General features: G+C 50.3%; 14 protein-coding genes across 14 annotated transcripts; 7 read left to right on the top strand and 7 right to left on the bottom strand.

Annotated features, from left to right (window-relative positions):
* Nucleotides 1–71: 71 nt before the first annotated feature.
* On the bottom strand, nucleotides 72–566 carry FIBRA_05368 (uncharacterized protein; the record flags this gene model as incomplete). Its single annotated transcript, XM_012327136.1, has 4 exons — nucleotides 72–243; nucleotides 297–333; nucleotides 387–397; nucleotides 457–566. 4 exons carry the CDS (start codon nucleotides 564–566, stop codon nucleotides 72–74), a joined length of 330 nt encoding a protein of 109 aa, XP_012182526.1.
* A 31-nt stretch (nucleotides 567–597) lies between these two features.
* FIBRA_05367 (uncharacterized protein) lies at nucleotides 598–2153 on the bottom strand (the record flags this gene model as incomplete). The annotated part of the gene is made up of 9 exons (XM_012327135.1): nucleotides 598–786; nucleotides 841–1022; nucleotides 1077–1160; nucleotides 1219–1451; nucleotides 1504–1576; nucleotides 1629–1737; nucleotides 1793–1890; nucleotides 1943–2048; nucleotides 2100–2153. 9 exons carry the CDS (start codon nucleotides 2151–2153, stop codon nucleotides 598–600), a joined length of 1128 nt encoding a protein of 375 aa, XP_012182525.1.
* A 1432-nt stretch (nucleotides 2154–3585) lies between these two features.
* On the bottom strand, nucleotides 3586–6146 carry FIBRA_05366 (uncharacterized protein; the record flags this gene model as incomplete). The annotated part of the gene is made up of 4 exons (XM_012327134.1): nucleotides 3586–4655; nucleotides 4704–4801; nucleotides 4866–5062; nucleotides 5115–6146. The coding sequence occupies 4 exons, from the start codon at nucleotides 6144–6146 to the stop codon at nucleotides 3586–3588; spliced, it is 2397 nt and encodes a 798-aa protein (XP_012182524.1).
* A 291-nt stretch (nucleotides 6147–6437) lies between these two features.
* FIBRA_05365 (uncharacterized protein) lies at nucleotides 6438–7013 on the top strand (the record flags this gene model as incomplete). Its single annotated transcript, XM_012327133.1, has 1 exon — nucleotides 6438–7013. One exon carries the CDS (start codon nucleotides 6438–6440, stop codon nucleotides 7011–7013), a length of 576 nt encoding a protein of 191 aa, XP_012182523.1.
* A 270-nt stretch (nucleotides 7014–7283) lies between these two features.
* FIBRA_05364 (uncharacterized protein) lies at nucleotides 7284–8570 on the bottom strand (the record flags this gene model as incomplete). Its single annotated transcript, XM_012327132.1, has 6 exons — nucleotides 7284–7406; nucleotides 7462–8010; nucleotides 8064–8087; nucleotides 8140–8145; nucleotides 8201–8284; nucleotides 8346–8570. 6 exons carry the CDS (start codon nucleotides 8568–8570, stop codon nucleotides 7284–7286), a joined length of 1011 nt encoding a protein of 336 aa, XP_012182522.1.
* A 190-nt stretch (nucleotides 8571–8760) lies between these two features.
* On the top strand, nucleotides 8761–10262 carry FIBRA_05363 (uncharacterized protein; the record flags this gene model as incomplete). Its single annotated transcript, XM_012327131.1, has 5 exons — nucleotides 8761–8792; nucleotides 8843–8952; nucleotides 9005–9214; nucleotides 9263–9527; nucleotides 9578–10262. The coding sequence occupies 5 exons, from the start codon at nucleotides 8761–8763 to the stop codon at nucleotides 10260–10262; spliced, it is 1302 nt and encodes a 433-aa protein (XP_012182521.1).
* A 239-nt stretch (nucleotides 10263–10501) lies between these two features.
* Nucleotides 10502–13800, bottom strand: FIBRA_05362 (uncharacterized protein; the record flags this gene model as incomplete). Its single annotated transcript, XM_012327130.1, has 10 exons — nucleotides 10502–11056; nucleotides 11111–11129; nucleotides 11189–11510; nucleotides 11561–11708; nucleotides 11762–11919; nucleotides 11972–12466; nucleotides 12518–12613; nucleotides 12669–13270; nucleotides 13325–13477; nucleotides 13532–13800. 10 exons carry the CDS (start codon nucleotides 13798–13800, stop codon nucleotides 10502–10504), a joined length of 2817 nt encoding a protein of 938 aa, XP_012182520.1.
* Nucleotides 13801–14111: 311 nt separating this feature from the next.
* On the top strand, nucleotides 14112–16218 carry FIBRA_05361 (uncharacterized protein; the record flags this gene model as incomplete). Its single annotated transcript, XM_012327129.1, has 10 exons — nucleotides 14112–14138; nucleotides 14196–14593; nucleotides 14684–14810; nucleotides 14865–14940; nucleotides 14993–15070; nucleotides 15133–15221; nucleotides 15281–15538; nucleotides 15600–15960; nucleotides 16009–16120; nucleotides 16170–16218. The coding sequence occupies 10 exons, from the start codon at nucleotides 14112–14114 to the stop codon at nucleotides 16216–16218; spliced, it is 1575 nt and encodes a 524-aa protein (XP_012182519.1).
* A 430-nt stretch (nucleotides 16219–16648) lies between these two features.
* FIBRA_05360 (uncharacterized protein) lies at nucleotides 16649–17722 on the top strand (the record flags this gene model as incomplete). The annotated part of the gene is made up of 8 exons (XM_012327128.1): nucleotides 16649–16876; nucleotides 16939–17007; nucleotides 17067–17132; nucleotides 17190–17228; nucleotides 17283–17334; nucleotides 17392–17474; nucleotides 17526–17582; nucleotides 17642–17722. The coding sequence occupies 8 exons, from the start codon at nucleotides 16649–16651 to the stop codon at nucleotides 17720–17722; spliced, it is 675 nt and encodes a 224-aa protein (XP_012182518.1).
* Nucleotides 17723–18175: 453 nt separating this feature from the next.
* On the top strand, nucleotides 18176–19515 carry FIBRA_05359 (uncharacterized protein; the record flags this gene model as incomplete). Its single annotated transcript, XM_012327127.1, has 6 exons — nucleotides 18176–18766; nucleotides 18815–18956; nucleotides 19026–19093; nucleotides 19144–19186; nucleotides 19242–19426; nucleotides 19477–19515. The coding sequence occupies 6 exons, from the start codon at nucleotides 18176–18178 to the stop codon at nucleotides 19513–19515; spliced, it is 1068 nt and encodes a 355-aa protein (XP_012182517.1).
* A 559-nt stretch (nucleotides 19516–20074) lies between these two features.
* On the top strand, nucleotides 20075–21084 carry FIBRA_05358 (uncharacterized protein; the record flags this gene model as incomplete). The annotated part of the gene is made up of 4 exons (XM_012327126.1): nucleotides 20075–20232; nucleotides 20301–20399; nucleotides 20450–20519; nucleotides 20572–21084. The coding sequence occupies 4 exons, from the start codon at nucleotides 20075–20077 to the stop codon at nucleotides 21082–21084; spliced, it is 840 nt and encodes a 279-aa protein (XP_012182516.1).
* Nucleotides 21085–21636: 552 nt separating this feature from the next.
* FIBRA_05357 (uncharacterized protein) lies at nucleotides 21637–23245 on the bottom strand (the record flags this gene model as incomplete). The annotated part of the gene is made up of 10 exons (XM_012327125.1): nucleotides 21637–21647; nucleotides 21703–21841; nucleotides 21896–22040; nucleotides 22091–22162; nucleotides 22221–22817; nucleotides 22867–22935; nucleotides 22987–23014; nucleotides 23066–23071; nucleotides 23125–23161; nucleotides 23222–23245. 10 exons carry the CDS (start codon nucleotides 23243–23245, stop codon nucleotides 21637–21639), a joined length of 1128 nt encoding a protein of 375 aa, XP_012182515.1.
* Nucleotides 23246–23783: 538 nt separating this feature from the next.
* FIBRA_05356 (uncharacterized protein) lies at nucleotides 23784–24945 on the top strand (the record flags this gene model as incomplete). The annotated part of the gene is made up of 4 exons (XM_012327124.1): nucleotides 23784–23956; nucleotides 24010–24357; nucleotides 24412–24598; nucleotides 24655–24945. 4 exons carry the CDS (start codon nucleotides 23784–23786, stop codon nucleotides 24943–24945), a joined length of 999 nt encoding a protein of 332 aa, XP_012182514.1.
* Nucleotides 24946–25238: 293 nt separating this feature from the next.
* On the bottom strand, nucleotides 25239–26887 carry FIBRA_05355 (uncharacterized protein; the record flags this gene model as incomplete). Its single annotated transcript, XM_012327123.1, has 7 exons — nucleotides 25239–25456; nucleotides 25509–25731; nucleotides 25791–26069; nucleotides 26131–26323; nucleotides 26379–26484; nucleotides 26541–26636; nucleotides 26698–26887. 7 exons carry the CDS (start codon nucleotides 26885–26887, stop codon nucleotides 25239–25241), a joined length of 1305 nt encoding a protein of 434 aa, XP_012182513.1.
* Between the last annotated feature and the right edge of the window lie 855 nt (nucleotides 26888–27742).

Here is a 27742-nt window from a genome sequence, read left to right as displayed (position 1 = left end):
CTAACGGCAGTGAGAAAGCCGCTAAATCCATTGGCAACTGGCTCAACAGCCGCTGATCATCCGCGATAGAGCTAGTTAAGAGGAGTCAGTTTGAGAGGCATTTGAGACCCAAGGCGCATTTGGTTTCTGATCATAGGTATCATTACCCCTGCAGGAACGCGCTGAATATCTGGCTTCTCTGCAGGAATGTCGATCTCAAAATTTTCAATGAGATCGACGAGTAAGGATTGTAACTCAATGACGCTATCGAATAAAAGTGTTACTAGGCTGATGCGTGACAAAGTGAGCCCACGTACGCAAAACGCCATCCTAAGCAGGCCTTGGAACCGCTCCCTAATGTGGCTAAATTTAATACACGCACTCCGCAGACTTGAAAATAAATTTACCGAAAGACATCCTACAGGCACAAAACTGTCAGTCAAGTTTGTGATAATATGTGCATAAGGTGGAACACACAGATTAGCATACAAACCAACAGTCGTCTGCTTCTCTTTGTCTAGATCGAAAAAACGCCTAGGATTCCATAGATGAGCGTCCTCGCCCCATACTTCTGGTAGCCTGGACATGGTAAGGAGATTTAATGAATGATCGATGTAGTCAAGATACAAGTATGACTCGCCTATTGTATCCCCAGACGGAAACACTAACATTCTGCCCCTTGCTGACCGGTATCTCAGAGATCAAATTGCCATCCTCGGTTAGAATTGGTTTCGAAAGCGGAATCACGTCGTCTTGGTTCGCAACACGCACAAGCATGTAAACCAGTGGATGTAGGCGGAGTCCTTCCTATTTGAACACAGCTCCAGTGAGTGCCAAGACAAAACACACAATTTGTCTTACCTTGATCGCGGCATTCACGTATATTAGGGAGTCAAGGTCAGACATAGTCAAATCGGGATCGCTTCGTTCATTCACTTGTGCACGCATCGCCGCTATTTCGGCGCGCATCTCGGACTGGAATCTTTTATCCTTTGCTAGCTCCCAGAGGATCCAAGTAAGAGCACCAGCAGAGGTCTCATGCCCTAAATGAGAGAAATGTCAATAATCCGCCAGTTGATACAATTGCAGAAACGAACCCGCGAGGAGGAATGTAGCGACTTGAGCCGTCATCTCTGCTTGTCTCAGCTCAGTCTTAGGATTCTCGGAAGCGTTGGCCTTGACTACGTTTATGCACGTCGCTTCGATGAATTCATACATGAGCATACAGCTTGCGCTCACCGAGAAGGCTCATGATGTCTTTCTTCTTTTCCCCGTCATTGTTGAGGCACGTCTCAATTTTCTGGCCGATCAGTCTACGCGATAGTTGGTTAATAGTCTGCAGTGAATACCGGAGGCGTTTATATTCCTTGGTGGGGATGTACACAATGAAGCGAAGTATCGAGTCGGGGATGTATGGCCACATCGACCGAAACAGGAGAGTTGCGCGCGTCGGGTGCATCACAGAGTCTCGGCTAGAACACAAGCTGAGCAACGGGAGCGATAGCAGCGTGAAAAGATACCGACAACATGTTCTTGTATACGTGAACTAATTCGTTTTCTTCATCGTCCAAAGCGCCGCAATGATAGTCGAATGCAGCTGATCCGACAGGTGTGAGGAAGACCATGTTCAAGCAGAGAATTAGACATACCCTCTCCGATAATATCGAGCGTTGTTCTCGAAAACCACCGGCTGACGTTGATAGTACGTTCTGCGTCGGTCATTGCAGACTGGAGCTGTTCTTTCCACTTGCGACTAAGCTATCTCGTGATGTCAAAAACGTGTGGACCACGACTGCGGTCAATCTGCACATACTTTTGCGGCAGACTGACGGAACAACGGCAGGAAAGATCGTAATTGTGCAGTACTGAATGCGGGCTCCATGATTCTTCTAATTCGCGAGTGGTTATGCCCTGCGAAACGTTGAGTCTGCAGAGGACCAGATCAAGGAACGATTCGACCGACCGTCTGCATACAAGACGCTTTCGCCCATGAGTTGCCTAGCAATGTGCCTGGCATCTGTGCGTCTAGCGTAGCTGGAGCCAGCCTTGTTGAAGATGTGTTGCACAGCCTATCACCAGCCTTGAGACTGCTGTCTCAAATTGTAGTGAGATGTCCATACCTTAGGGTCAGTGAACCATAGATTATCTGACTGTTGAGGTCTTAGCGTCAACATTTGGGAACTTTCAATAGCCATACATACACCCAAACATTCTTTGATGCGCCATGCTGAACCATATTCACTTGTCCATGCACCCTCCAGTTGTCCGACTTCCTCTTGACGTGTCAAGGCAAAGGTATGACCTGTGGTGATCAGGAATCGAAAGGCAGTAAATAACATATATGTTGATCAGTACTGACCGAAAAAAAAGCTCGGAGAGGGGGGTCCTCTGATATGCTTCAGTGAACGCCGCTTTGTGAAGTTACGAATCGCCAATGCGAAGACCGCAATTGCGGTAGCATATATGAAAGAGAGATAATGCATTTACTAGACCACTTCAACGGTGATTAAATTGGTGTAAACCCCACGTAGTGCAACGCTCACCTCCTGACTTGAATGCCGGGAAAAGGACAATCAATGAACCGAGGTGGGATATCGGAGGGAGGGACATTGGTATCTGGAATGTATTTATACGGTCGGGATAATCTTACAATATTACGATCCGCGGATGAAATTTTCCGAGGATTAGCTGTCTTACTGTCACAATCCCATGACATTTGGGACAAGGAGTTGCTTGGCTTAGACACCCACCATCCAGGTCCCGTCATCACGAACCAGTGGAAAGAGGTTGAGCGGGTGTGTGGGTCCGAGTGCCTTGTACGGGATCTGTAGGGCCGCGTGGTGATGAAATGTCAGATCCTGACATCGGCTTGCAAAGCCCCCGAACAGATAGAAGGTGGACAGCGATCAATGGCGCCAGCTCACAAAATGTCAATACACAATCTTGTTACTTTCATGGTGTCTGGAGTACGTACGTATTGAGCGTGCGGCATCCACGCTGAGCATACAAGTCACCTCGTAGACCATCCCTGACGTTCAATCCAGGCCCTCGCACTCGAATGCGTAGCAAGCTGTAGTGGCCATCACTTGGACAGTCATATAGCGATACGCAACAGACTCGCCGTAAGCAATCCTTTTCGTACCGTGGCAAATCTCGTCTAAACTCAGATTATAGTCAGCTAGGAACATCCTTTACGTTACTATCACAGCCCTGTCAGTAGGCTGGTCACTGCTGACAGCCAGCCTTGTCTTTTGCCTGGATCGCCGAGTGAAGCCAGGGTCGATCAGACGTTCAGTTGGAAGGGAGTGCCTGAGACCATGAGCGCACTTGCTCACCGGCAGGTAACCTAACTGCCCACCGACAATTACCTGCTCACCAGGAGGTGTCCGATGCCTACGCTACGAATCAGACTCACGCACATGTCCGTGATTCATGTAATTTACTGTCTACATAGGGCTTGGCCCTCGCGGACAATAAAGGGACCCAGAAAAAATTGTCAGGCCGACGTGACTTCGCTATCGTAGGCCAAGTATCGGCGGAGCTGTCATACTGGGTATTCTTCGGCGCACCATCGCGTACAATCCGCAACAGCAAATCGAACAACACCTACATTTGATTCCGCCTCATTAAATTCCTCCGCACCCGTCGGCGCTCTCCTCCGACGCCTTCACTTTTCCCCCACTTCAAAAACGGTACCTTTCCGGCCTCGATTCCCGCGACGTCGCCGCTATCCATGGTGCGGAAGTCGAGCATGCCCCAGACCGGCAGCTCCAGCTCACCCTTGACGAGTGTTCGCGATGATGAAAGGAGTAACGGTGGAATGGGTGTGAGAAGATGCAAGACTAGGGATGATGGTGACAGAGAACGAAGTAGTGCCAGTCCACGGCAGGTAGAGATAGATGGCGGTGGTGGTGGAGCGCCTTGGCTGTATGGGAAGGTGGAAGATGGGGTAGATGAATCATTTCGGACTTCGTTTTCGAAAGTGCCTGGCTCATACTCCACAAGTCCCACTATTGCACCATTGAGTACATGGTGCAGCTCCGATAAAACAATATCCTCCATCCCAGGGCCAGTCAGCACAATGTCGTCAAAGGCAGTCCGACAGTCAACCTCATACGGCAAATGCGCACAAAGAGGAAGTGCCGTATTCCAAGACGTCGCAGTGGTGTTGCCAAGAGGGTCAGTTGAAGCATCGCTCGGGAATGTTGCATGTAAATACGACAGAATGGACATGTTGCGATGGTCAGAAGCCGTATAGCGTTTCGAAAGTTCCGTCGACACCGCGGGGTTCAAGAAGTGCAGCCGAGCTCTATGTGGCTCACGACCACGACTCAGTGAAGACCCGGAGAAGTCAGCGGAGAACCATTCCTCTTCAGAATTCTCGAATTTGAAGATGTCTGACGGCTCAACCATTTGTTCAATTTTCCATGCTAGATCAGCGCCGAGCCCTTTCGTCCAGCCCATGGTATTCACGACGAGTGGAATGACATCGGCTATCCGGTCGTCTGCAGATTCCGTCCCTTCGTTGGATAAGAGAGCCGCGTGTTGAATGTCAATATTATAAGTTTGTACTAGTGCCTTTATACATTCCAGATAATGGGTCGGACAAGAACGCGGCGAGGTAGCACCGATATAATGTGCCGCATGAGGAATGCTGGGATGTGTGAAGGGTGGACCTAGATGCACGTTCAGAGGCTGCAGCAATCGCTACGTGAATAGCTGACCGAAAACAGGCTTATCTATGATATTGAGAGCAATGAGACCTCCTGGGGTGAACTCCGATTGTCCGGGATCACATTCAAGAAATGCAACCCGACGATATCTGGAAGAAAGGTCCAGATATCAGACGCGACGTGTAGTCTGCCAAGCTCCAACTGATTATTTACCTATGCGTAAGCTTATTTATAAGGGTTCTGGCGAAAGTACTTTTACCCGAGTTCCTCGGACCCTTTACAAGATAGACACGTCGGGAATAATCAAATTCCAGGCTATTTTCAGGAATGTTACTGAGCACAGCATCGAAAGCCGTTCTCCAAGATGGGAGAATAAGCAATGGTGATAGCCCATGTGCGCTTAAGGAAGCCTTGCGCAGTAGAGTTAGCAGTTATATAACGAGATGGTCGTCAACGACGCACCATATGGGCGCCTTGAAGATTGAGTGCAGATGGCTCGCCTCTTCTCCACCCGGTAGGCGCGAAGATACCATCGAAAGTTCGGCAGACTCGCTCCAGTCCTTCAACGCCTGTATACAATTCCTGAAGCACTATCAAGGCAGCGCTCTGCGCAGCCGCAGTATGGGCTCGAGGAGGTATTGCGGACGTCTCCCCACAGAGCGTCGATGCGCCCGAAGTAAGACATTGGATCACCGGCAGGGGTGCAGACCGAGGAGCAAAGACGCGGTACGAGATAGCTGACGCAGAGAGAATGGCACCAGATAGGGACACGGATCCGTAAATAACAGTCAAGGAGTATACTCCTACTAGAGTGAGCGTCTCAGACGGTACCATTATCAGCAGCGTAGCATTCGAATTGGACGACAGATGAGTTAGGCACAGTGCGCGCGTCTCTTCTGTGGTCAGATGGAACATGTTTTGATTGAGTATGGGCTGAAATGTGGACAGGAGGATAGGAGATTCGGGGGGCGCGCGACCCTGTCGAAAAGGAAGTGCCCCGAGACCAGCTTCATCTCCATTGCTGACTTCGTCTTCCTCTTCGCTGGATGAATCCTGCAGGGGTTCACTTGGTGACCATGCTCTCTTATTTCGTCCTGTGGATGCCGCTACAGCAGCATTCTGAGATGTGAGTCCAGAGTAGTCGAACACCTCCCCGTCAACCGACAGGTCGTCTTGAGACTCATCGTCGTCCTCGTCGTCCTCGCTGTCATCAATTAGGATCAAGTCTTCCTGCTTCCTGAACTCATCCTGTTGAAAATAGCGTGCACCTTTCTTCTCGGTACGAGTTTGCTTCCTAGATTTCTTCCTGAGCAGATTTTCCACGCTCTCGCTGGGCTTCCTCTTGGACGAGGTTTTGGAACTACCTATGGATGCGACAGGCTCCGGAGGTGGTGATGGCTGCGCCAGTGCTGTAGGTGAAGACTTGGGGAGAACATCGACAGGCAAGTTCTTCCCTTCTAGCCTGGCCTTGCGTGCGGCAACCGCGCTCAGCATCAAGTGACTGGTAAGATGGTAAACGATACTGCGGACACAACGCGCTTGTCGTGAATTAGGTGCTAATCAGAGATTGCAAGCTTTTTCAACTTACCTCACTAGAAGCTCCCTAAGCGAGTTTTAACGGGGAGAAGCAAGGGAGAAGTACTAGCACAGTAATTTTAAAAACCCGTACATTATTGGGCCTACAACAGCCGCTGGGTTTCAAATGCTCGATTTCAGCACGTGACTATATGCATGAGCTCTCGATAAGGAAGGTGCAGATTTCACTCCATAACCTCGTCTAAAGCAATGTCTGCTCCTCCCGCACCCTCATCAAAGTCAGTGCTGTTCGCCCGCGGTATTATTTCCCGCCTTTCCATTTGGCCCGCGCTTCGCATCGCCGTTGATCAAAACTGGGGTGGTCCTGAATCCGCGGAGAAGCGCACATGGCTCGCGTCTGTCCTCGTTGATGCATTCGAACAAGAGAATCCTGCGCCAGATGTCCAATATGTTGAGCTTACGCTGCTGCAGGTCATGGAAGACGAGTTCGACACTGTGATTGATGATGATAGCGCGGAGAGCGTCGCAAAGGATGTCGTAGCGCTCTGGGAAGACATCGAGTCTGGACAGTCGGTGCTGGTAAAGAAGTTTGAGGAACTCTCGGATAAATTGAAGGGTAAAAAAGTACAGGCTGAGGAGGCTGTGGGAGATGAGAGTGATTGGGAGGACGAGAGCTCCGAGGAGGATGAGGACGCAGGCGAGAATGAAGACGCTCCACCAATGCTTTTAGATCATCAGCACCCTCCTCGAAAACAAGAGCCCGAAGTAGATGACGATGGGTTTACAATAGTGAAAGGAAAAGGGAAAAGTCACCGATGTGAGTGAGCTTTACGAGTGAGCGCGGTATCTAATCCTCACTCCCTCCCACAGGATATCTAATGTGACGCCATTATACGGCATCACACAGGCATTGACATCAATGCGAATAGGTTTACCCTGTTTTCAGTGAGCAGAAGCCTCACAATTCTGCATGACTAGTCTCGATGCAACCAAAATGATCCTGAGGCATTCTCCCAATTGAAAATCAAACGAAAGCAATTAGTGCTTCGTATGCAATGTGACGCATCTAGTACATGCTTTTAAGTGTCAAAAGATCTACTCGATGAACTTGTAGCCCTTCTCAATGTTCTGCTTGAGACCAGTGAGAGCAACCTTGAGCAGCTCCTCTTCTTCTGCCGAGATAGGTCCGACAGGGTGGATCTTCTCAACACCGTTAGGCTATGATGACGATAATCAGCGCAAAATAGCAAGATACGCAACATTGAATACTGACGCCGAGTTCAACATTGGACGCAAAGTACTCAACACCCTGGTCCAGGTACAACGGGCTGCGAACGAAGGTAGGCGTAATAACACCCTTCTCGCCCGCAATTCCTCGCAGAAGCGCGCCGGCGAACTTGGCACCAGCAAAAGCCATGGACAGTGTCGCGCTACCGGCACCTGCCTTCGCCTGAACGACCTCATCACCACCAAATTGGACACGGTGCACAAGCTTCTTGTACACTTCGCCGGTGACAGCTTTGCCGTAAGATGACTGCGAGAAAAGTGGAACGATGGTGTCACCAGAGTGGCCACCAACAACAGTAACCGGAGTGTTCTTGGGGTCGTTGCCAGTGACACTTGCGAGGAAGCGCGTGGCACGGACGACATCAAGCGTGCTCACACCGAAGATGCGCTTAGGATCGTAAACACCAGCCTTCTCGAAGACACGAGACGCGATGGGAACAAGGGAGTTGACGGGATTGGTGATAATGAGAAGGTGTGCTTTCGGGGAAACGCGTGCAACAGCGGAGGCGAGGTCACGGAGCACCGATGCGTTTGTCTGCAAAACATTCGCGTTAGCGTGTAGTACGCTGCTGATGCCAACATACTTACGCTGAAAAGGTCATCACGGGTCATCTTCACTGCGGTGTTAGAACGGTATATATGCTCAGACAGAAACAGGACTTACGCCAGGCTGAACGAAGAAAAACGATTAGCAAGAACGGCTGATAGCCGAGAACAGCACTCACTTTGCGAGGAACACCAGCAGGAACAACAACCACTTCTGCACCATCAAGTGCCTCGTCGAGCTTGTCTGCAGCAAAGCCGGTAACCTATTCGTGACGTAGCATTAAGCATCTACACACGGACACAAGCTTGGGAGACCAGACGCACCTCGCTGCCAGTGTCGATGTGGCTTACATCGGCTGCAACACCAGGAGCGCCGCGGATATCATAAAGGTTGAGCTTCTTGACGTGGGGGTCAAGCTTCATGAGAAGGGAGAGCGGTTGGCCAATTCCACCGCCGGCACCGAGGACGGTAACATTCGTCTGGCGGGACGCCGACGAGGAAAACGCGCGTGCCTGGGACACGGTACGAGCAGCAGAACGGGCGTACATAGTGGAGGCCGTGGACGAGGGGAGGAGTGGTGGAGGTGGGATGAGGAAGGGAGGGAGGCGTGAGACGCGTGACGCGATGGTTATAATGTTTTCGGAGAAGGTCGGCAGGCCTGCGCCGGCCCACTGTACTCGCCTCCTCCGAGTCGTCGCGCGCAGGAACGTCTGCATTCCCCATGACCCCCGGGCCCGGATGGCCACGGATTTTTGGGCCAGCTCGCACTAGTGAGTTTACACTTGTGGTGGATGGAATATACATTGACAGGTCGCGACAGCAATCGCTGGGTACTTGACCGAGCTACACTCAAACAGGCGCGCGCAGAAGACCTGCAATACGTCGATGGACCAGGATACTTGGATTTTCTGAACATCTTCTTCGCCAATTGTGAGTCTTGTCACACACCAACTCCACAGGTCTGTACATCTTTGTTCTCCAGTGATCTCGAAGCTAGGCAAGAAATTACAGCTCAGACAGCGCGTGATTGCCACCGCTACGGTCTTCTTCCGACGCTTTTACGTTAAGAATGCCTACTGTGAGACGGACCCGTTTATCGTGGCTGCCGCCTGTTGTTATGTTGCCGCAAAGGCAGAAGAATCACCTGTTCACATTAAGAACGTCGTTTCGGAGGCGCGCATGCTCTTCAGCAGTAAGTATAAACTTGATTGACATCCTGACAATTTGAGACTAAGAACAGACAAAGAGCACGGTGTGAAGACGTTCCCTTCGGATAATTCGAAGCTTGCAGAGATGGAATTTTACCTGGTTGACGACCTGGAATGCGACTTGACCGTCTTCCATCCATACCGAACGCTCATGACGCTGGTGGGCAAGGAAGGCAACCCACATGCCAGTGAAGCTGAAGCTGGGGAAGTAGGCATAGGCGTAGATGACGGGCCAAGGTACTGGGGCACTGGCGAGGGAAAACTCGAGTTGCAAGAAGGCGCCGTTCAGATGGCTTGGTGCGTGAACTATAATTTATCGCAATCAATCCTAAGGCTAGATTAATTAGGTTCATCATCAACGATACCTACCGCTCAGATTTGTGCCTGCTCTACCCGCCACACCTCATTGCGATCGCCGCCTTGTACATGACTCTCGCGCTTCATTCACACACGCGGAGCCACATTCAACTGCAAGCCCAATCCGTGTCCCCCCAGCAAAACTCCCAATCTAACCATTCGCAGAGCCAAAGCGGCCCGTCTCAGCCTACGCGTCGCTCGTCCCGGTCCTCTGTCACCGCCCAAAAGAAACAGCCACAGGATATTATCGGATTCATGGCTGGCTTGAACGTCAATATGGCACTCATTGCGACGATCGCCCAAGAGATCATCTCTCTGTACGCTCTGTGGGACCGCTACAAGGAGGATGCTGGTGGCACTGATTCGGCACGTGGGTCTTTTGCCCATAGCAACGTCGGTACGCTTGCGGGGTCAAAACGCGCGGCGAGTGGCGTAGTGCGCAGCGGCAGCGTCATGAGTGCGGGTACTACCAGCAGCGGTGCGACGCCTTCTGCTGGAGATATCAACGACCCTTCCTTGATTATGGAGATGCCACAGCAAGTTGTAACGCCAGCGTTTCTGGTGCAACTGCTATCACGAATGAGGGAAGCACGTCTGACTGATCTCGCTCAATCTGCCAGCGGTAGACCTGTAGCAGTGAACAAGATGCTGGAGCGGACTCAGGCAGCTGGGTGATGTTCTGCGTACGATAGCGATATGGTACAATTGCAATCCCGCGGCGTTTTGCGCATACGAGGACAGTATAAGTATAATGTACGTCATGTTTTATGTACTATAAATCAAGAGAGCTTTGTAGCATAATAAATAGAACATCCCGTGTGGTTGTACAACTCCCTGGGACGCCGAAAGCACGACAAGTAATCCATGAAACAACAGCAGACAAGATGTACGCCAAAGCAGATAGATACAGCCTATCAGTCAACATCTACGCCGGGGAACAACTCCTGCCTCGCCCGTTCGGCCTCGGCCTCATACTCAGGTTGCGCGCCCTGTGTTTTTACCGTGTCCTCCTTCCCCATCTCATGGGACACACTTTCCGCCTCCACATCAACTGATTGCGTTTCCTGCGTCGTCTTCGCTGTCTGTGTCTGTTGCCCATCAGCTACAGTACTGGTGGTACTTTCCAGAATGTTGACTTCCGAAGCCAAAGTTGAAGTCGCCGTCGAGGTAGTCTGCATATCCACTTTGCTGACCTCTTTTTCGAACGGAATTTCTTCTGACGGTTCTATTGCCTTGCTCTTGAGATCTTCATGAGGAATGCCAGCGAAAATGTCCCGCCCGGGTTCCGCTTGCCCGACGTCAACGGAAGTTTCAGCACCAGGGTTCGGGACAGGAGCATTGATCGCTTCTGCGTGATCGTCTAGGACTACAGGATGGTCCTTCAGATCATCCGCTATATGATGTACTCTGGGTATTGCGGCGGACATTTCTGGTGTCGCCGCAGCTACGGTAGTGTCGTATTGCGAGTACTAAACGTAAAATGGTTAGTATTAAATGTGGAGTCAACAAATACTTAGACATACGCTCTCGGGGAACTCTCCGCTTTTGATCGCAGGCTGAAGATTAGCTCATGGCATGCAGGCTGACAGCTGTCAACTCACCATGCGAAGTCCCAAGTTTTTAACCATCTGGCATTGTCACAACTATTTCGCGTCCATGTGCCTCCATAAGCGATAGGACTCAAATATATGAAATTCCAGAGTGCAAGGATGAGAAGAACGCCAGCGATTTGCAGACGCACTCTCGGCTTGAGATTTGATGTCACAAGATCGAATACTGCGCAAGACAGGAGGATGGCAAAGTACAAAGCAGGAAAGTAGTGGTGGAGGAAGAGTTGTCGACCCATCAAATAGAAAGGGAGGTAGTGCAAACACCATCCAACGAAGAGGAATCCACAGAGTGTATCGTATTTCACGACCTTCGCTGCAAATTGTGTCAATCTATTGTTCGAACAGTTGAAGTCGCACACGTACTATTTTCAAAATCCCTGAAGCCGCGTTTAGCTCGAAGGATCAATAGTCCGCGCACTATAACATAAGCAAAGAGGGCGGAAGTGCTCAACCACCACACCAAGGGGTTCCCCAGAAGATAAATTTGGCGATGATCTTTCACCCAGAAGTTCTACATCCAGGATATTTATGAATCTCGAGGATATTTATGAAAAAGAACCTTACAATTCCTCGACGAAGCCAAGGCCACGAGTCGGGACGGGAGTCAAACGTGTGCCTGTCGGTAAGTCCAGCATTCGTCCTCCACATTACTTGTTGAAGCTCCATAAACTTCGACAAAAATCCGGGGAGCTTGTAATTGACCTTCGGCGCGCTGGGGGGCACTACATATTGAAATTAATAGCGCATGGCGTACACATCAGTTTAAATACGCACGCATTGAGTGCGTTGCGGTCTCGATATACCACAACGAGTTCGCCTTCACCGCTTGCTTGTTGCACGTTACCTCTTGCTGGTCAAAACCCCACTCCGGTAGTTTAACTTTGTGCGAGAATAGATAGCAGCCCGTCATGGCATGCCTGAGCCGGAAATGCGTACGAAGAGTCCTCAAACGTTTGCCAGATAGCCGATCACGTTTGTCACCCTTCTCGATTTCCACAATCCAGTCATCATTCGCGTCACCAGCAAAGCCGGGCATACCGTAGCCAGATACCTCATTCTGGAAGTCTACTTCTGAGACGGGCGGGCGCTGATCATGCGAGTGGAGGTATTTCTCTGTCACAAGATGCCTTAACTTGATGTGCATACCTGGCTCAACGTAGGTGAGGGGATGCAACTCCCAGTCACTGTCTGGATTGCCCTCCCTGGTCGCATTAATGATTCGCCAATTATTATTCTCGTCACGGTGAGGATAGAGGGTGATCTGCTGCTCTACATAGGGTACATCAGCGACAAACTTTGATCAGACGAATTGAGCCTTACGTTTGCTTCCTCCCGGGTAAGTATGCGCATGTGAGTGGAGGTAGCCACCTTGCGTATTCACATGCCGGATAGCTACCTCAGACCCGATGGCCACGTCTGTTCAAGAGCCGAGTATGAGACAAATCACAAACGGTATATCAAAATGTCTTACCAGCGAAGGTATCCGCCATACCGCGACCGTTGAGAGTATGCTGGAATTCAGAGCTCATGAATCCGTCTCCATCCCCTGGATTCTGCAGAATCAAGAAGTGTATCCAAAACATGAACATATAGAACAGTAAAGGAATCGCGATCAGACACATTGCGCGCGCGATGAAATGACGCATAAACATTCGTGGTGTGACACGTAAGTCGCCCAAGAGTAGCCAGAGCTGTTTGACGGTGCTAAAGCCAACAGTTGCGATGGTGAAAAGGCCGACCCATTTACAGCTTACAACTGCACCGAGAGAAAGGCCAGAGAGAATAAGCCACGTCCACCATGTCTCAGTGAAGGGCTCATGTTTGTCCTCATTGCAGAAGCCAGTCCAGAGCAGTATCGTGAGCGCAGTAAAGAATACCAAGGGAGAGTCGAGGAGGATGTGTCGCGACTGGGTGACCAAGCCATTCTCGAAGGTGATGAAGAGCGAAGCCAGGAGAGCTGTTGTCGCACGGCAGTCAAGCGCACGGAGGGTTAGATAGGATATGGGTACAGTGGCAACGCCTAGCAGAGCGGGAAGCATCCTCATGGCAATATATGGGACGTCCTCATACGGCCTGAGCGAACAGGTCTACACTAACATCAAATGAGAAGTTACACGAGACACTCACTTGCCTATGTCTTTGAAGTCAAAGTTCCCGCTGTAGCCGAACATGAACCCTGCCAGTGTGATGAGTAGCTTTGCCAGCGGTGGGTGCACATCGACGAAGTACTGCGACTTGATGTATTTGGATGCAAACTTGCCGAAATGAACCTCGTCGAACCTGCGCAACGGTAAGTATATCAGGCATTCCAGCGTACTGGCCCATACGACGTACACAACGCTGGTAGGCTGTGATATACGAAATAATCGTACACACAGCGCTATTACGACGACGAGTCCGAGCAGTTTCCACTCCGCAGGGGAAATGTTCAAGCCACCCGACGCATGAGTCTTGCGACCAGGAAAATAGCCCTTAGATGCCGCCTCTTTTCGCGCGTCAGCGTCCAGATGGTCATGGCGGGGATGAGGAAACCTTTGGGGTGCGGCATGGGGAAGACCAGGTGGGGGAGAGGCCGGTCTCCGCGCTCTGACAGCGCCCGACATGGCGAGCAGAAATATTACGTATGACTAGGACAACAAGACGAACAGGACAGAAAACAAAGCGTATAAATGAAGGAGGGATGACTGGACTGAGACGTGAGCGGAAGCTGCGCAGATGGAGTCGACGTGTCTTAGACGCGTAGAGGCTGTCTCTTGAATTTCAAAAACAGTTTTTCGCGGATAGCCTATGAGCACTGTATAGCTGGAATAAGCCGACAAGTTATATAATTCGACATTTATCACCGTGCGAAATCAAAGACGCGACCTCAGATCGCAGACGCGTCGCTGGAAAGCGCTCGCTCAATCATTTCAGCATGTCGATGAATATCTTTGGTGCAGAGGTATGTGCAGAGTCTACCCTTAGACTAATACAGAGATTCTAAACACACACCTGACAGGCCACGGAGGAGAAGGCAGAAAATGCACGACTCTCCTCCTTCGTCGGAGCCCTCGCTCTTGGCGACCTCGTCAAATCGACATTGGGACCCAAGGGGATGAATAAAATCTTGCAATCTGCTTCTACTGGAGACATCAATGTAACAAATGATGGCGCAACCATCCTAAAGGGAATACAGCTCGATAATGCCGCGGCTAAGATTTTGGTCAATATCTCCAAGGTACAGGACGATGAGGTCGGAGATGGAACAACGAGCGTGTGCGTGCTTGCGGCAGAACTGCTCAGGGAGGCCGAGAAGTTAATCGCGATGAAAATCCATCCTCAAACTATCGTGGAGGGATATCGAATCGCCAGTGCAGCTGCATTGAAGGCATTGGAGAAGGCCGCTGTTGACCACAGGTAAGATGTTTGAAACAGCGCACGCTCGGACACACGTACTTGCGTCACTGTCATACTGTGGCGACTAAGGCTCATTTGAGGCATCTTCAGTGCCGAGCCAGTGCAGTTTCGTCAGGATCTCTTCAACATTGCGAGGACCACGCTGTCGTCAAAAGTCCTTTCTCAAGATAAGGATTATTTCGCGAATCTTGCCGTAGATGCTGTTCTCAGATTGAAGGTGGGTAAGCAATGGCAGGTGTGCTGAATGTATTAATCGAACACATGTTTGCAGGGCTCTACCGATCTCGACCACATTCAAATCATCAAAAAGGTTGGAGAAAAACTCACGGATTCCTATCTCGATGAAGGTGGGTCTAATTTTACTCGTGCTCTGCGCCTGGCATCACCTCCGTGCATCAGGCTTTATTCTGGACAAAACGATCGGTATCAATTGTCCGAAACGTCTGGAAAATGCGAAGATTCTCATCGCAAACACTTGTGAGTTCTCACACAAAGCTATTGTGGGATGCGGCACCGAGTTGAGCATGTTGCTGAACTAGCCATGGACACGGACAAGATCAAAATTTTTGGTGCTCGTGTGAAGGTAGATGGCACAGGGAAGCTCGCCGAGCTTGAGCGTGCGGAACGAGTACGCTGTTATTGCTCACCTCTCGGACTAATATCTGATGAGCTTGGGAATGTCTGCAGGAAAAGATGAAAGCGAAAGTCGATGACATCGCTTCACATGGTATTAACTGCTTCGTAAATCGTCAATTGATCTACAACTATCCCGAGTCATTGCTCTCCGAGAAGGGAATCGTGACCATTGAGCACGCTGACTTCGAGGGCGTGGAGCGGCTGTCACTGGTCACTGGAGGGGAAATCGCGAGCACATTTGAACGACCAGACTTGGTGAAACTCGGGCGATGTGATCTTATTGAAGAGATCATGATCGGTGAAGACAAGGTTAGATTCTAATATCGCTTCTAGTCGCTATTTGAATGCTCACGAGTGACATATCTTGCAGTTGATTAAATTCTCTGGTGTCGCTGCGGGTGAGGCATGTACCGTTGTCTTGCGGGGATCAACGTCCCAGATGGTGGACGAAGCAGAGCGATCATTGCACGACGCCTTATCTGTGCTATCTCAAACAGTGAAGGAGACTCGGGTGGTCCTAGGAGGCGGTTGCTCTGAGATGCTGATGAGTTGTGCTGTGGAAGAAGAGGCACGCAAAATTACGGGGAAGAAGGCTATTGCATCAGAGGCCTTCGGTAGGGCACTGAGACAAATACCAACCATCCTAGCCGACAACGCAGGATACGATTCCTCCGACCTTGTATCTAAGCTCAGGGCAGCACATTATGAAGGCCAGTTTGATGCTGGGCTTGGTGAGTTTGTTAAATAATAGCAGAGGTGGTTTTGCTTACAAAATACAGATATGAACGAAGGGAAGGTCGGGTCTATGAAAAAACTCGGCATTACAGAAAGCTACAAGCTAAAACGCCAAGTTGTTCTCAGTGCCAGTGAAGCGGCCGAGATGATCCTACGGTAAGCTTGTGTCATTCTTATCGGATGATTCCTGGCTGACACGCAATAGCGTGGACGATATTTTGCGGGCGACACCAAGAAGGCGGGAGGCAGTATAGAAACAGCAGTCTAGACTATGACATATCACAAAATTTGTATTGCATTGAGTTCGTGACACCACGATGGGCTAATTAGCAACACCTATTACTTCATACCGCCTTTCAGCTTAGCTGCTGCACACAGGCCGCACATGTGTCCCATGCGCGCGTCTACATAATTGTGTTGGGAAGCGAGAATTGGACGCAATGAGGTATTTTGGCGCAATGGGCGAGGGAGTATCACTTAAAAGATGCGATGGCCGTGGTGTTTTGTGGTAGCAATTATATATATGTCTGATCGTCAAGTTCCGCTCGAAAAACGAACAAGTCTTGGCTGATTTCTTGATCTCCAGCCATTTACTGCCAACACGATTCAACAGTACTTAGACCGCATCTGCTCACAGACGATCTATTCCATCCAGTATACGAAATACCAAAAGCTCGGATCCAAATGGTCGTGCAGAATTCCCCCACCTCTCAGTCGACGCCGGCTTCCCTCCCACCCTCTGTGTTCACACTCCCACAGACCGCGCAGCTAGAGGCACTATACACAATCATCCGGGATAAGAACACCAATCGTGGGGATTTTCTGTTCTACTCAGACCGCATTATTCGTCTGTTGGTCGAGGAGGGTCTCAACCATCTGCCGGTGATACCCAAGACGGTTGAGACTCCTACGGTAAGCTCCACCTCTCAAGACGGTCTATCTCACACGTGTGATCACGAACATGTCGCGACTAGGGTGCAACATATGAAGGCGTGGGCTTCGAGGGACATATATGTGGGGTATCCATTCTGCGGGCAGGGGAGGTATGCACACGACCCTGACGCCTCGTCGTACTTCTTGCCAATGCGTTCTGTGACCATAGGCTATGGAAGCTGGCCTACGGGAAGTATGCAGAAGCGTGCGGATCGGCAAGATTTTGATTCAAAGGGTGTGTTGCGTTTCGTATGCACCAGGAGGACGTTCATCATTGTTATCTGCTCGGCAGGACGAAGAAACAGCGCAGCCTAAACTTTTTTATTCTAAAGTGCGACGGCCCTAGGTATAAATGCATCTGAGTAGTTTGTTGACGGCGATACAGCTTCCCCAGGACATCTCGCAGCGCTATGTGCTGCTTTTGGATCCAATGCTTGGTATGTGTACATCTATTCGCCAATGCAGAACCTGGTCATACTTATGTGTGTAACCAGCGACCGGTGGTTCCGCAATGAAAGCAGTGGAAGTCATCATGGAGCACGGTGTGCCTGAAGAGCGAATTATCTTTATTAATCTGGTGCTTGTTCTGAAGTCGTGACTAATTTTGAAACTGATGGTCGGCTTGCAGATCTCGTCTCCCGAGGGGCTGCGGAACTTCTGTTCTAAATATCCCGCGCTGCGGGTGGTAAGTCTGCTATTACGTTCTGCTCATAGCCGCGACTGAGCTGCGAGCATGTGCGCCAGATTACTGGCTGGATCGACCAAGGGCTGAACGAGAAGTCGTACATCGTCCCCGGACTTGGTGACTTTGGCGAGAGAAGGTAACGTCATTAGTACCTGTGTGATCTAAGTCCTGACACGCATCTTCCTGGCAGATACTGCACATGAACGCAGAGACGTAACACTTACGGCGCTCCGTCTTGTTCTGGAGATTGTTCGAGGCTACGCCGTAAGTACGGGGTATTGAGGATCCGATGAACACTCTGTAGCAATATCACTGGCGCATATTTTGCATTATGAAATAGCATGACATGGACCATTTTCTATTGCCTGGGTATAGTATGGACGGCTGTGTGAATGAGCCACCAGCACTGTGTGAAGATCAGACGAGTGAGCGAATGGTGCTTGCAGGCGCTCGTCCCTTGGATATTAATCGCTAGCCTGACCCTCTGCGGTCGGCCTTGTTCTCTCTTCCTTTCCTCCTGAACGAGACGGGTTTGTTCCAAGTCAATCTCATTCATCTTTCGTGTTATATCCTATTTTACGACGACTGTTACAATGTCTCTTGGAACAGACCAGCCGATGCCCCGCCGCCGTCGATACTCGGGCGCAAATGCTGTCGAAATCATCAAAAGCCCAGTTGTATCTATACCTCCGCCGCGGCCCAAATCTACTCCCCCGACAGAGCGACCCAAGCAGCGACGGAGGCATCAACTCGAGTCAGACTCAGAAAAGGAGGAGATGCAAATCGACGCGGATTCGGACAGTAGTTCCTCCGATCCTTCTTCTCCTGTCGACAACGACGCACACATCCCCCTTGCAGACAGGCCTACACGACCTCTTCCCGCGAAAGCGCGAAAAATGATGAACAACGGCTCCAACAACCCCCTCCATCAGGCCGCCAATCCCCACATGCTGCCTGTCCAGGCGCATGTACCCAAGGGCGGCGTCGCATCGAGCCAACGGCGACTGTTCGTCGTGTTGGAGCAAGCTTGTCTAGAAGCATATCGGGTTAGCAGTGGGGGACGAGGCAAGAACGGGCGGGAGGGTGATGTCAAGTATGCTTTATTGAACTGCGACGATCATCAAGGCATTTTGGCAAAGACGGGGAGAGACATTGCGGATGCGAGGCCGGATATCACACACCAGGTATGTCATCCAAACATTAGTACGATTCATTTTTCCGAGGTCTTTTAGTGTCTCTTGACACTGTTAGACTCTCCTCTCAATAAAGCCGGTCTCCTTCAAGTCTACATACACACCGCCAAGGGCGTCCTTATCGAGGTAAACCCGCATGTGAGAATACCACGGACCTTCAAGCGATTCAGTGGATTGATGGGTGCGTATCCGCCAAATCGGTTCACATCTACGAGATTCTGATGTCCTCCGGCTCCGCAACCGAAAATAGTTCAACTTCTGCACAAGCTATCAATTCGAGGAGTAAATGGTCCAGAAAAGCTCTTGAAAGTGATCAAGGTAGGGAACAATACTATCTCGAATATACGATGCTCTGATATGTGTTATAGAACCCCGTCACTGATCATCTCCCCGTTAACACCATCAAGTTGAGTGAGTATAAACGTACCTCCACTTCCTAGCACTGTCGTCTCATGTCAACTCCTAGCACTTTCCGGTGATGCACCGACAATGCGATTGTCAAAATTCCTTCCAACTCTTCCGGAGACACATTCAATTGCTGTTTTCGTTGGTGCCATGGCTCGGGGAAAAGATGATTTTGCAGACGGGATTGTCGACCAAAAAATCAGTATCAGTGATTACCCGCTGAGCGCATCGGTGGCTTGTGGAAAGGTAAGTATTATGTATGTAGCGATGTTGGCCCTCGCTCAACGCATTTGTAGATCTGCTGCGCACTCGAAGAACTTTGGGACATTGTCTGATCCAACCCGTTCTTGCTTGGGACGATTTAATTATTTTGTTTACTGATGTCATTTCACGTTTGTATGTTCTGCATCCGTTTGTCACATTGCATTTCAACCTGCGCACTGATCCCTGCCTCTCACCCTCCACCTCCGTCACGCTGACTCATTACATCCAACTGTAGTCTGTCCTTAATCTCGCGCGAACAGCGTGCCGTATTTGTATTTGCCAACCCGACGACGTCTCTGGCGCCCTGCGACTCAACTTGCAATCGGGTGTTGTAGTGTTGTATGTAGCTAGTAATCCGAAAATGAAATGAGTTTGGGCCCTATGATACCTACCTTCAGCCCGAACGGAGACCGCGTGTGGCCACCGCAGGCGTTTGCTCGATTGCAGTGTAGATAGATCATGGCGATCTGCCCTTGCTGGCGCTACCTTTTATAGCTTTCCCTACCGTCATCCAGTCCTCCACTTGCTCCTGTCTCCACAATTGTCATCCTGCCTCCTGCACATTACTTTCAAGCTCGCACATCGTTACAGGCATAGATGGACCACTTACAACCTGCCAGCGTGAGCCCGATGCCGGAGGGCGTCACTGATCCCAACTACAAGCCACTTCCTGGCCGATTGGGCAACCTTACAGTCACCCAGCAACACGCGCTCGACAAATTTCGCAAAGAGCTGCAGGATGAGGAGATTTTTGTACCAGAGAGAATGGACGATGCCTTGCTACTTAGGTGTGTGTACGACCGTGCAAGTGTGGTCCTCACATCCCCTCCTCACGGCGCTGATAGCGCGTGTTTAGATTTTTACGGGCACGCAAATTCGATGTCGCAAAAGCAAAAGCAATGATTGTTTCGTTTGAGCAATGGCGGAAAGACTTTGGCGTAGACGATTTGGTTAAGTGAGCATTCGTGGTGATCGTCTGCTCGTATCCTCATCGTCTCTCTGTAGGAATTTCGACTTCAAGGAGAAAGCCGAGGTAGACAAGTACTATCCCCAGTACTATCATAAAATAGACAAGGTTTATCACGCCCATTGTTATCTTACAGCCTGTCTGACGTTGCATTATCCAGGACGGGCGGCCCGTGTACGTGGAACGGCTCGGAAAGTTGGACATACCGAAGCTGTACGCGATCACGACACAAGAGCGCCAGCTGCAGCGGCTGGTGTACGAGTACGAGAAGAACGTAAACGAACGTCTTCCCGCGTGCTCGAAGGCGGTCGGCCACCCAGTCGAGACGTCATGCACCATCCTCGACTTGCAGGGAGTGTCGATTTCCAACTTCTACCGCGTCAAGGACTACGTTATGTCCGCCGCGGCCATCGGCCAGGACCGCTATCCCGAGTCCATGGGCAAGTTCTACATAATCAACGCGCCTTGGGCATTCTCCACCGTGTGGGCGTTCATCAAGCCTTGGCTGGACGAAGTAACTGTCTCGAAAATTGACATCATTGGGAGCGGATACAAGGACAAGCTTCTCGCACAGATCCCTCCCGAGAATCTACCCAAGGAGTTTGGCGGGAAGTGCGTATGTCCAGGCGGGTGTTCACTGAGCGATGCGGGCCCGTGGAACACTTCGTCCTGAATTTCCAACTCTCGGCTAGATTCTGGGCGTGGCGGTGGGTGAAGGCGTTGGGTGCGTGGATGTTGTCGTTTATCAATTTTCCTATACCTCTATTCTAGTAGATCAAGCAACGGTGAACATTACTATAATACACCGATGCCATCGAACACCAGAGCGCATTCGATGAGTTCATGTGTTTGCGGAGCTTGTGAGAGAACTTTAAATGCGTCGCGCCCATCGTCGAATACGTTGCGCAGCTATCATCTATTATCCCGTCGCCGCCGGCCCGCCAGTTAGTCATTGCGCTCCACTTGGCGTAGGCCACGCGCTGCCGCACAGCTTGTATGCCGTCTATAACCCGATGAGCTCGCGACGCTTGGCGTAGGCAGACAAAACAAAAGAATCCTCATTGTGCGCAGAGGCTAGCAAACTACTTTCAGATTCGGCCAGAGTATTATTATGCGCAACATGAGTATTGCATTGCAAGAAGCAGACGAAAGAGAAAGCCGTAACGTAACGTAAGGTGGGCATCTACATTGACATTCATTGATCCTTCTTCCCTGGTTTTATTGCTTAGAAGCACTCTGAAGGCGCGATGGTGAGGTGTTGCTGAAATATCAAATAAGTGAGATGACATACTGCGGTGGACGATGCCAGGACCAGACTCGTCGTACTCTTGCTTCGAGCACCATAGATTCTGGAAGGTGCTGAGGGAAGCAAGAATAGAACCACCAATCCATACAGAGTATTTTCTCTCGGGAGGCGCAACGATCTTGACCTATAGACAGGGGTACGATCAGATCTGGACTTAGTTTAAATACCAATCACATACCTTCATGCTCGAGGGAGCAAGGGCAGTGAGCTCCTTCTGCATACGGTCAGCAATACCAGGGAACATAGTAGTACCACCAGACAGGACGATGTTGCCGTAGAGGTCGCGACGAATATCAAGGTCACACTTGTAGATTGAATTGTATCTGAAGGCACTCGTAAGGTTGTATCCCTAATACGTTCTGAGACAACGTACGCAGTTTCATGAATACCAGCAGCCTCGAGACCAAGGAAGGCAGGCTGGAAGAGCGCTTCTGGTGCTCGGAATCTTCAGTCCGATCATTCCATCAATATCATGCTAATGCTAGTGAATTGCCAACACGCACCGCTCGTTGCCAATAGTGATGACCTGACCGTCAGGTAACTCATAGCTCTTCTCGAGCGCAGAGGAGTGCGCGGCGGTCTGAAGCTCCTGCTCGAAATCGAGCGCGACATAGCACAGCTTCTCCTTAATGTCGCGAACAATTTCACGCTCCGCAGTAGTGTGGAACTGGTATCCACGCTCCGTCATGTTCTTAATCAAGAACTCAGTGAGATCACGGCCGGCCAGATCGATACGTAAAATAGCGTGCGGGAGAGAGAAACCTTCGTAGATGGGCACAGTGTGGGTGACACCATCACCAGAGTCGAGTACAATACCGGTCGTACGACCTGATGCGTACAGCGACAAGACGGCCTGGATAGCGACGTAGAAGGCGGGGGCGTTAAACGTCTCGAACATGATCTGGGTCATCTTTTCACGGTTGGCTTTGGGGTTGAGAGGCGCCTCTGTGAGAAGGACGGGGTGCTCCTCAGGTGCAACACGAAGCTCGTTGTAGAAAGTGTGATGCCAAATTTTCTCCATGTCGTCCCAGTTGGTAACAATACCGTGCTCAATCGGGTACTTGAGGGTCAAGACACCACGCTTCGACTGAGCCTCGTCGCTGAAGTCCAAGTGAGACATTGTTCAGAATCAAGTCGCGTACTACGCACCCAACGTAGGAGTCCTTCTGACCCATACCAACCATCACACCCTGGTGACGGGGACGTCCTACGATGGACCTATAATGTGTTGAATGAATGCCAGCTCAGCGATGAATATATTATACATACGGGAAGACGGCACGAGGGGCATCATCGCCTGATATATGCGTGAGACGGAGCCACAGCTGTACGCTGAATCAAAACTCACCAGCGACTGTGTCAAGTCAATCAGTAACAAGCGCGCAATAGGAACAGTAGTGCACTTACAGCCAGCCTTGCACATGCCGGAACCATTGTCAATGACCTAGAGAGGAGAGTAAGTCAGCGTATAATCTCCTGGCGAGGGGAATGAAGTGACACGTACGAGCGCCGCTACTTCATCCTCCATGATGGCAGGTTATTCGTAAGAGAAGATAAGAAAGATTGGTGGAAAGAGACGCTGTGGGGGAGATAATTTATACAGCGAGGAGGCGATGTCGGGTAAGCGCAGATAGCACTGGTCAGTGACTGCGGGCTGCGAGCTGCGAGCTGCGACGGACACACCTTGAATGATGAGGAGGATGGTCAAGAGGCGATGTCGGGGTGATGCCCCTCAATACCTTATCCGATCAACTTCAGGGCAGGCCCAAATGAACTTCGCCATGACCGTTCGTCCTCGGCTCCCTCCCGCCTTGTCTGCTACTGCGCAACCCTAGCGTCACATCACACGCATGGACGAAAATTCCGCATGATCTTCGCCCCTCTCACGTACAAACCAGGATGCGCATATCGGCGACGAGCACTCAATGAGGACAATGTCCGGTTCAGGAAAGACGTCACATGCTCGCTGCAGCGGGCGCCAACTGGCCCAGACGCGTCAGCGGCAGCGTCGCGTCTGCACACACTGGCAATCTAAGTTCACCGTCTCCTTCGTCGCCGTCTCCGCTATGCCGCTCGAAGCGACGTTGATGATCATTGACAACTCGGAGTACATGCGAAATGGAGACTACACGCCCTCGCGCTACGATGCCCAGGCCGACGCTGTCACGACTATCTTCCAGACCAAGGTCGACTCGAATCCAGAGAACACGGTCGGGGTCATGACATTGGCGGGCAAAGGGTGTGTCTCGCTTATTCAAGACATAACTTTCGTATTAATTTCATTTCATGAAGGCCGGAGGTCTTGGTAACACATACAAAAGACATTGGCCAAATCCTGCAAGCTGTCCATACTACATCCGAGAAGATTAGTGGTGTAGCGGATATTCCCACCGCCATTGCGGTGGCACAACTTGCGCTCAAACATCGTCAGAACAAGAACCTTCGACAGCGCATAATTGTTTTTGTTGGCTCCCCGCTGGAGGGCCAGGGTGCAGACGAAAAGGGCATGATCAGACTAGCAAAGAAACTCAAGAAGAACAATGTTGCTGTTGATTTCATCGCGTTCGGAGACGGTATTGAAGAAGGGGAGCAGAATATTCTCAAGAAATTTGTTGAGAACGCGTCAGGAGGGGACAATTCGTGTGTAAATTTACATGTCCACGTCCAACACCTTTGACAGAAGTACCATTTCAGACATTATGTTGCCGTCCCCCCTGGACCCCATCTGATATCAGATATAGTTGTTTCGTCGCCGATTCTTGCGGGTGACCGAGGTATTCCAGAAGAGGCCATGGGGGACGTACCGTCCGGTTCGGGGGCAGGTGGTGCCAGCAATTTCGAATTCGGCGTTGACCCTAGTTTAGATCCAGAATTAGCTATGGTGCGTCCGAAGTATATTGCTATTGCTGAATCTTGGTGATGCTCAGCTGCGTGTAGGCGCTGCGGATGTCATTGGAAGAAGAGGAAGCTCGCCGAGCGGCAGCAGCACAACCAAGTGTATCATCGTCCGCACCGCCGCCAGAACCTGCGCCCGCTTCAATACCTGCGCAGCCAACAGACGACGATGAAGACGCTATGCTGCAGCAGGCGCTGGCCATGTCCGAGGGACGAGATGTAGAGATGGCTGATCATGTGAGCGGAGATGACGAGGAGATGACTGAGGAGGATGCGATCGCGCGCGCTATCGAAATGAGTATGAAGGGGGACGAAAGCCAGGATAAGAAGTAGGCCATCTCGACTTGATATTCCTATGATGCATTGTAAGAGTTGTATTGCATATCGTTACTTTTTGCTGCGCGGTCATGCGCTTCGCAATATTTTGACTGCATTGCTATGGATCCAGCGTCCACTCCCAACGTCACGACTGCGTTTTGTTGTACTTCGAGTATGACAACGTGATATCGAGCTCAACCGCACAAAATACAGCGCGAGAAGGTTGCGAGCTTGTTAAAGCTCTGCGTATGTAGTCTACTCTCTACCTATTGGAACACTACTAGGACATTGTACACATTTATGTTGATCTACTGCGTTGTCTCCCTTCCTTTCTTCAGCATGCTTTCTCTACTGGGACCTATTCCAATCCACTCTATTGGCACACCCAGGTATTCTTCAATAAATCTTACATACTCCTTACACTTGTCTGGCAATGCATCGAAGGTAGTAATGGTAGAAATGGATGTTTTCCATCCCGGCAAGGTAACATATTGAACGTCGACCTTCGCAAGAAGCTCCAGGTCCGCTAACGTCGCGATATAAGCCACTTATGTAGTAGTCGAAGCGGAATGCCTTACCAGGGAAGCCGGATAGCTCTTTCTCACTCACCAGGTATTTCACCGCAATCTTGATCTCCTCGAGGTCATCAAGGATATCGAGCTTAGTCAAGTTCAGCTTATCGTAGCCGTTGATAAGGCACGAGTGCTTCATTACGACAAGGTCTAGCCAGCCGCACCGCCTGCGGCGTCCAGTTGTCGTGCCATATTCTTTTCCCACTTCTTGTAGATGTACGCCGACGTCCTAATGAAGTCGCGTCAATCAGACACGAGTCATAGGCATGACTTGAAGGTGTAACGCACATTCAGCTGTTCTGTGGGGAAAGGGCCCCCACCTACCCGTGTCGTGTACGCCTTGATGACACCGATAGTAGTGCCAATCATCTTCGGGGGAATACCAAGACCAGTGCAGACACCTCCGATCGTCGTCGACGACGATGTGACGTACGGGTAGGTTCCATAGTCGAGATCGAGCATCAGCGCATTGGCGCCCTCCACAAGGATTCTCTTCCCTTCCGCGACAGCCTTGTGTAGATAGACGACGCTGTCAATCACATAAGGACGTAATCGTTCGGCAAGCGCCTGGGTGTATAAAACCAAAGTCGAATGTTAGGCGTAATGGGCAAATCGATGCCATAAGAACACGAGCCTTGTAGCGAATAATTTCTCCCTCGGTGTCGTATTCGAAATGTCCGTACCGTTTGAATCGCCCTTCAACTACTTTGCGAAATTTTTGCGCGAATGTGTCGTGGTCGAACAAATGATGCACACGCAGCCCTGATCGCGATGCCTTTGCAGAGTAAGCCGGTCCGATTCCTTTCTTCGTGGTGCCAATGCTGCGAGGGAGATCCTTCATATGCTAGCATCGGATTATAACACGTGTACACTTACCTTGAGCCGCCTAATTCAACCTCCTTCAAGCCATCGACAATCTGATGAAAATCGAAAACGAGATGCGCGCGGTCGGATATGAATAGTCGATCCGTACAATCCAACCCTTAAGATTGTGTTTTAGTATGCTTGAAAGTGGCATGTCATTAAGAACGGGCACACCTTGACTCTGCAATGCATCAAGCTCGGCAAAGAAGGATGGAATATGGACGACCACTCCAGATCCAATTACACCTATGCACCCGGGATTGACCAGGCCTGGAAGGTAGGTCAGCGTGTGAACCGACAGATACATCACCAAAAAGACCTAGGTACTCACCACTGGGCAACAAGTGGAAAGCAAACGTCGTTTTTACGTGTTCTGGGCCGACAGGTACCACAATTGTGTGACCCGCATTGTTCCCTCCAGCACAACGCGCACAGACATCGACGTCGGCAGAGAGAAGATCGACAAGTTTTCCTTTACCCTCGTCGCCCCACTGAGCCCCGAGCACGACGGTCACCGTCATTAGGGCTGCTCAATTTAGTTCCAAATGACCCGAAGGAAAAATTTGGTCTAGAGCAATTGCAACGAGACGCTTACGTAATATAGGAGGCTGCACACCTTGCACGTGCCGCCCGTGATTCCATCTTAGGACGTAGACGGGACGACTCCTTTCATTGCCGTTATTCCTTCGTAACGCGTGCAGCCGTGCTTTACAATGCAACCAATGCTGCGCCCTCGCGGACAATAAAAGGGCACCAAAAAAAGTAATCCTGCCCTTTTTACGTGCCCTTTCGAAGGATTTAAGGAGTTTTCATTGGTATCTGGCTCAAATACATTGCTTGGCTCTCGCTTGCATGTCAAGTATTGTGGGTATATTGTTTTGGAAAACTTAGCAAAATGGTTAGAATGCAATTTCTAATGACATAAACTGATATGTTATGCCACATACTTCAGATGCTCTTACTACTCCAAAATTTGCATTTTTCATTATGGGAGCCCTGAAGTGACTGACCACAGGTCAGATGTGGCAGGGGCTCCCATAGTCACTATGATAAAGCATTACTTGAAATCAATAATGAAGCAACCAATGCCTAAGCATAGGTATACTGCTAGTAGTTCATTAAATACAACAGAGACATATTTTTTACTAATGCCATTATGAACATGGTCTCCAGTTATGTCACAGACTTTCAAAGTGTCTATCTAATTGGCAGTGGTTTGGACTGTTGTCCAAGCAAGGCACTCAAGAGCATCTTTGGCACAATGCAGTGTCCCAGTGGCTTTTTGTGTTGAGGGACCTAATGACTGAGAATCAGGAGTTCAACTGCTAACTGGTACTGGGACTTATACACGCTATAGTCCTACTGAGACTAAGGTT

This window comes from Fibroporia radiculosa, assembly GCF_000313525.1.
Source record: "Fibroporia radiculosa TFFH 294 genomic supercontigs, scaffold4297, whole genome shotgun sequence".
NCBI classification, from domain to species: domain Eukaryota; kingdom Fungi; phylum Basidiomycota; class Agaricomycetes; order Polyporales; family Fibroporiaceae; genus Fibroporia; species Fibroporia radiculosa.
Note: the sequence above shows the minus strand (reverse complement) of the source record. Positions and strands in the feature narration are given on the sequence as shown.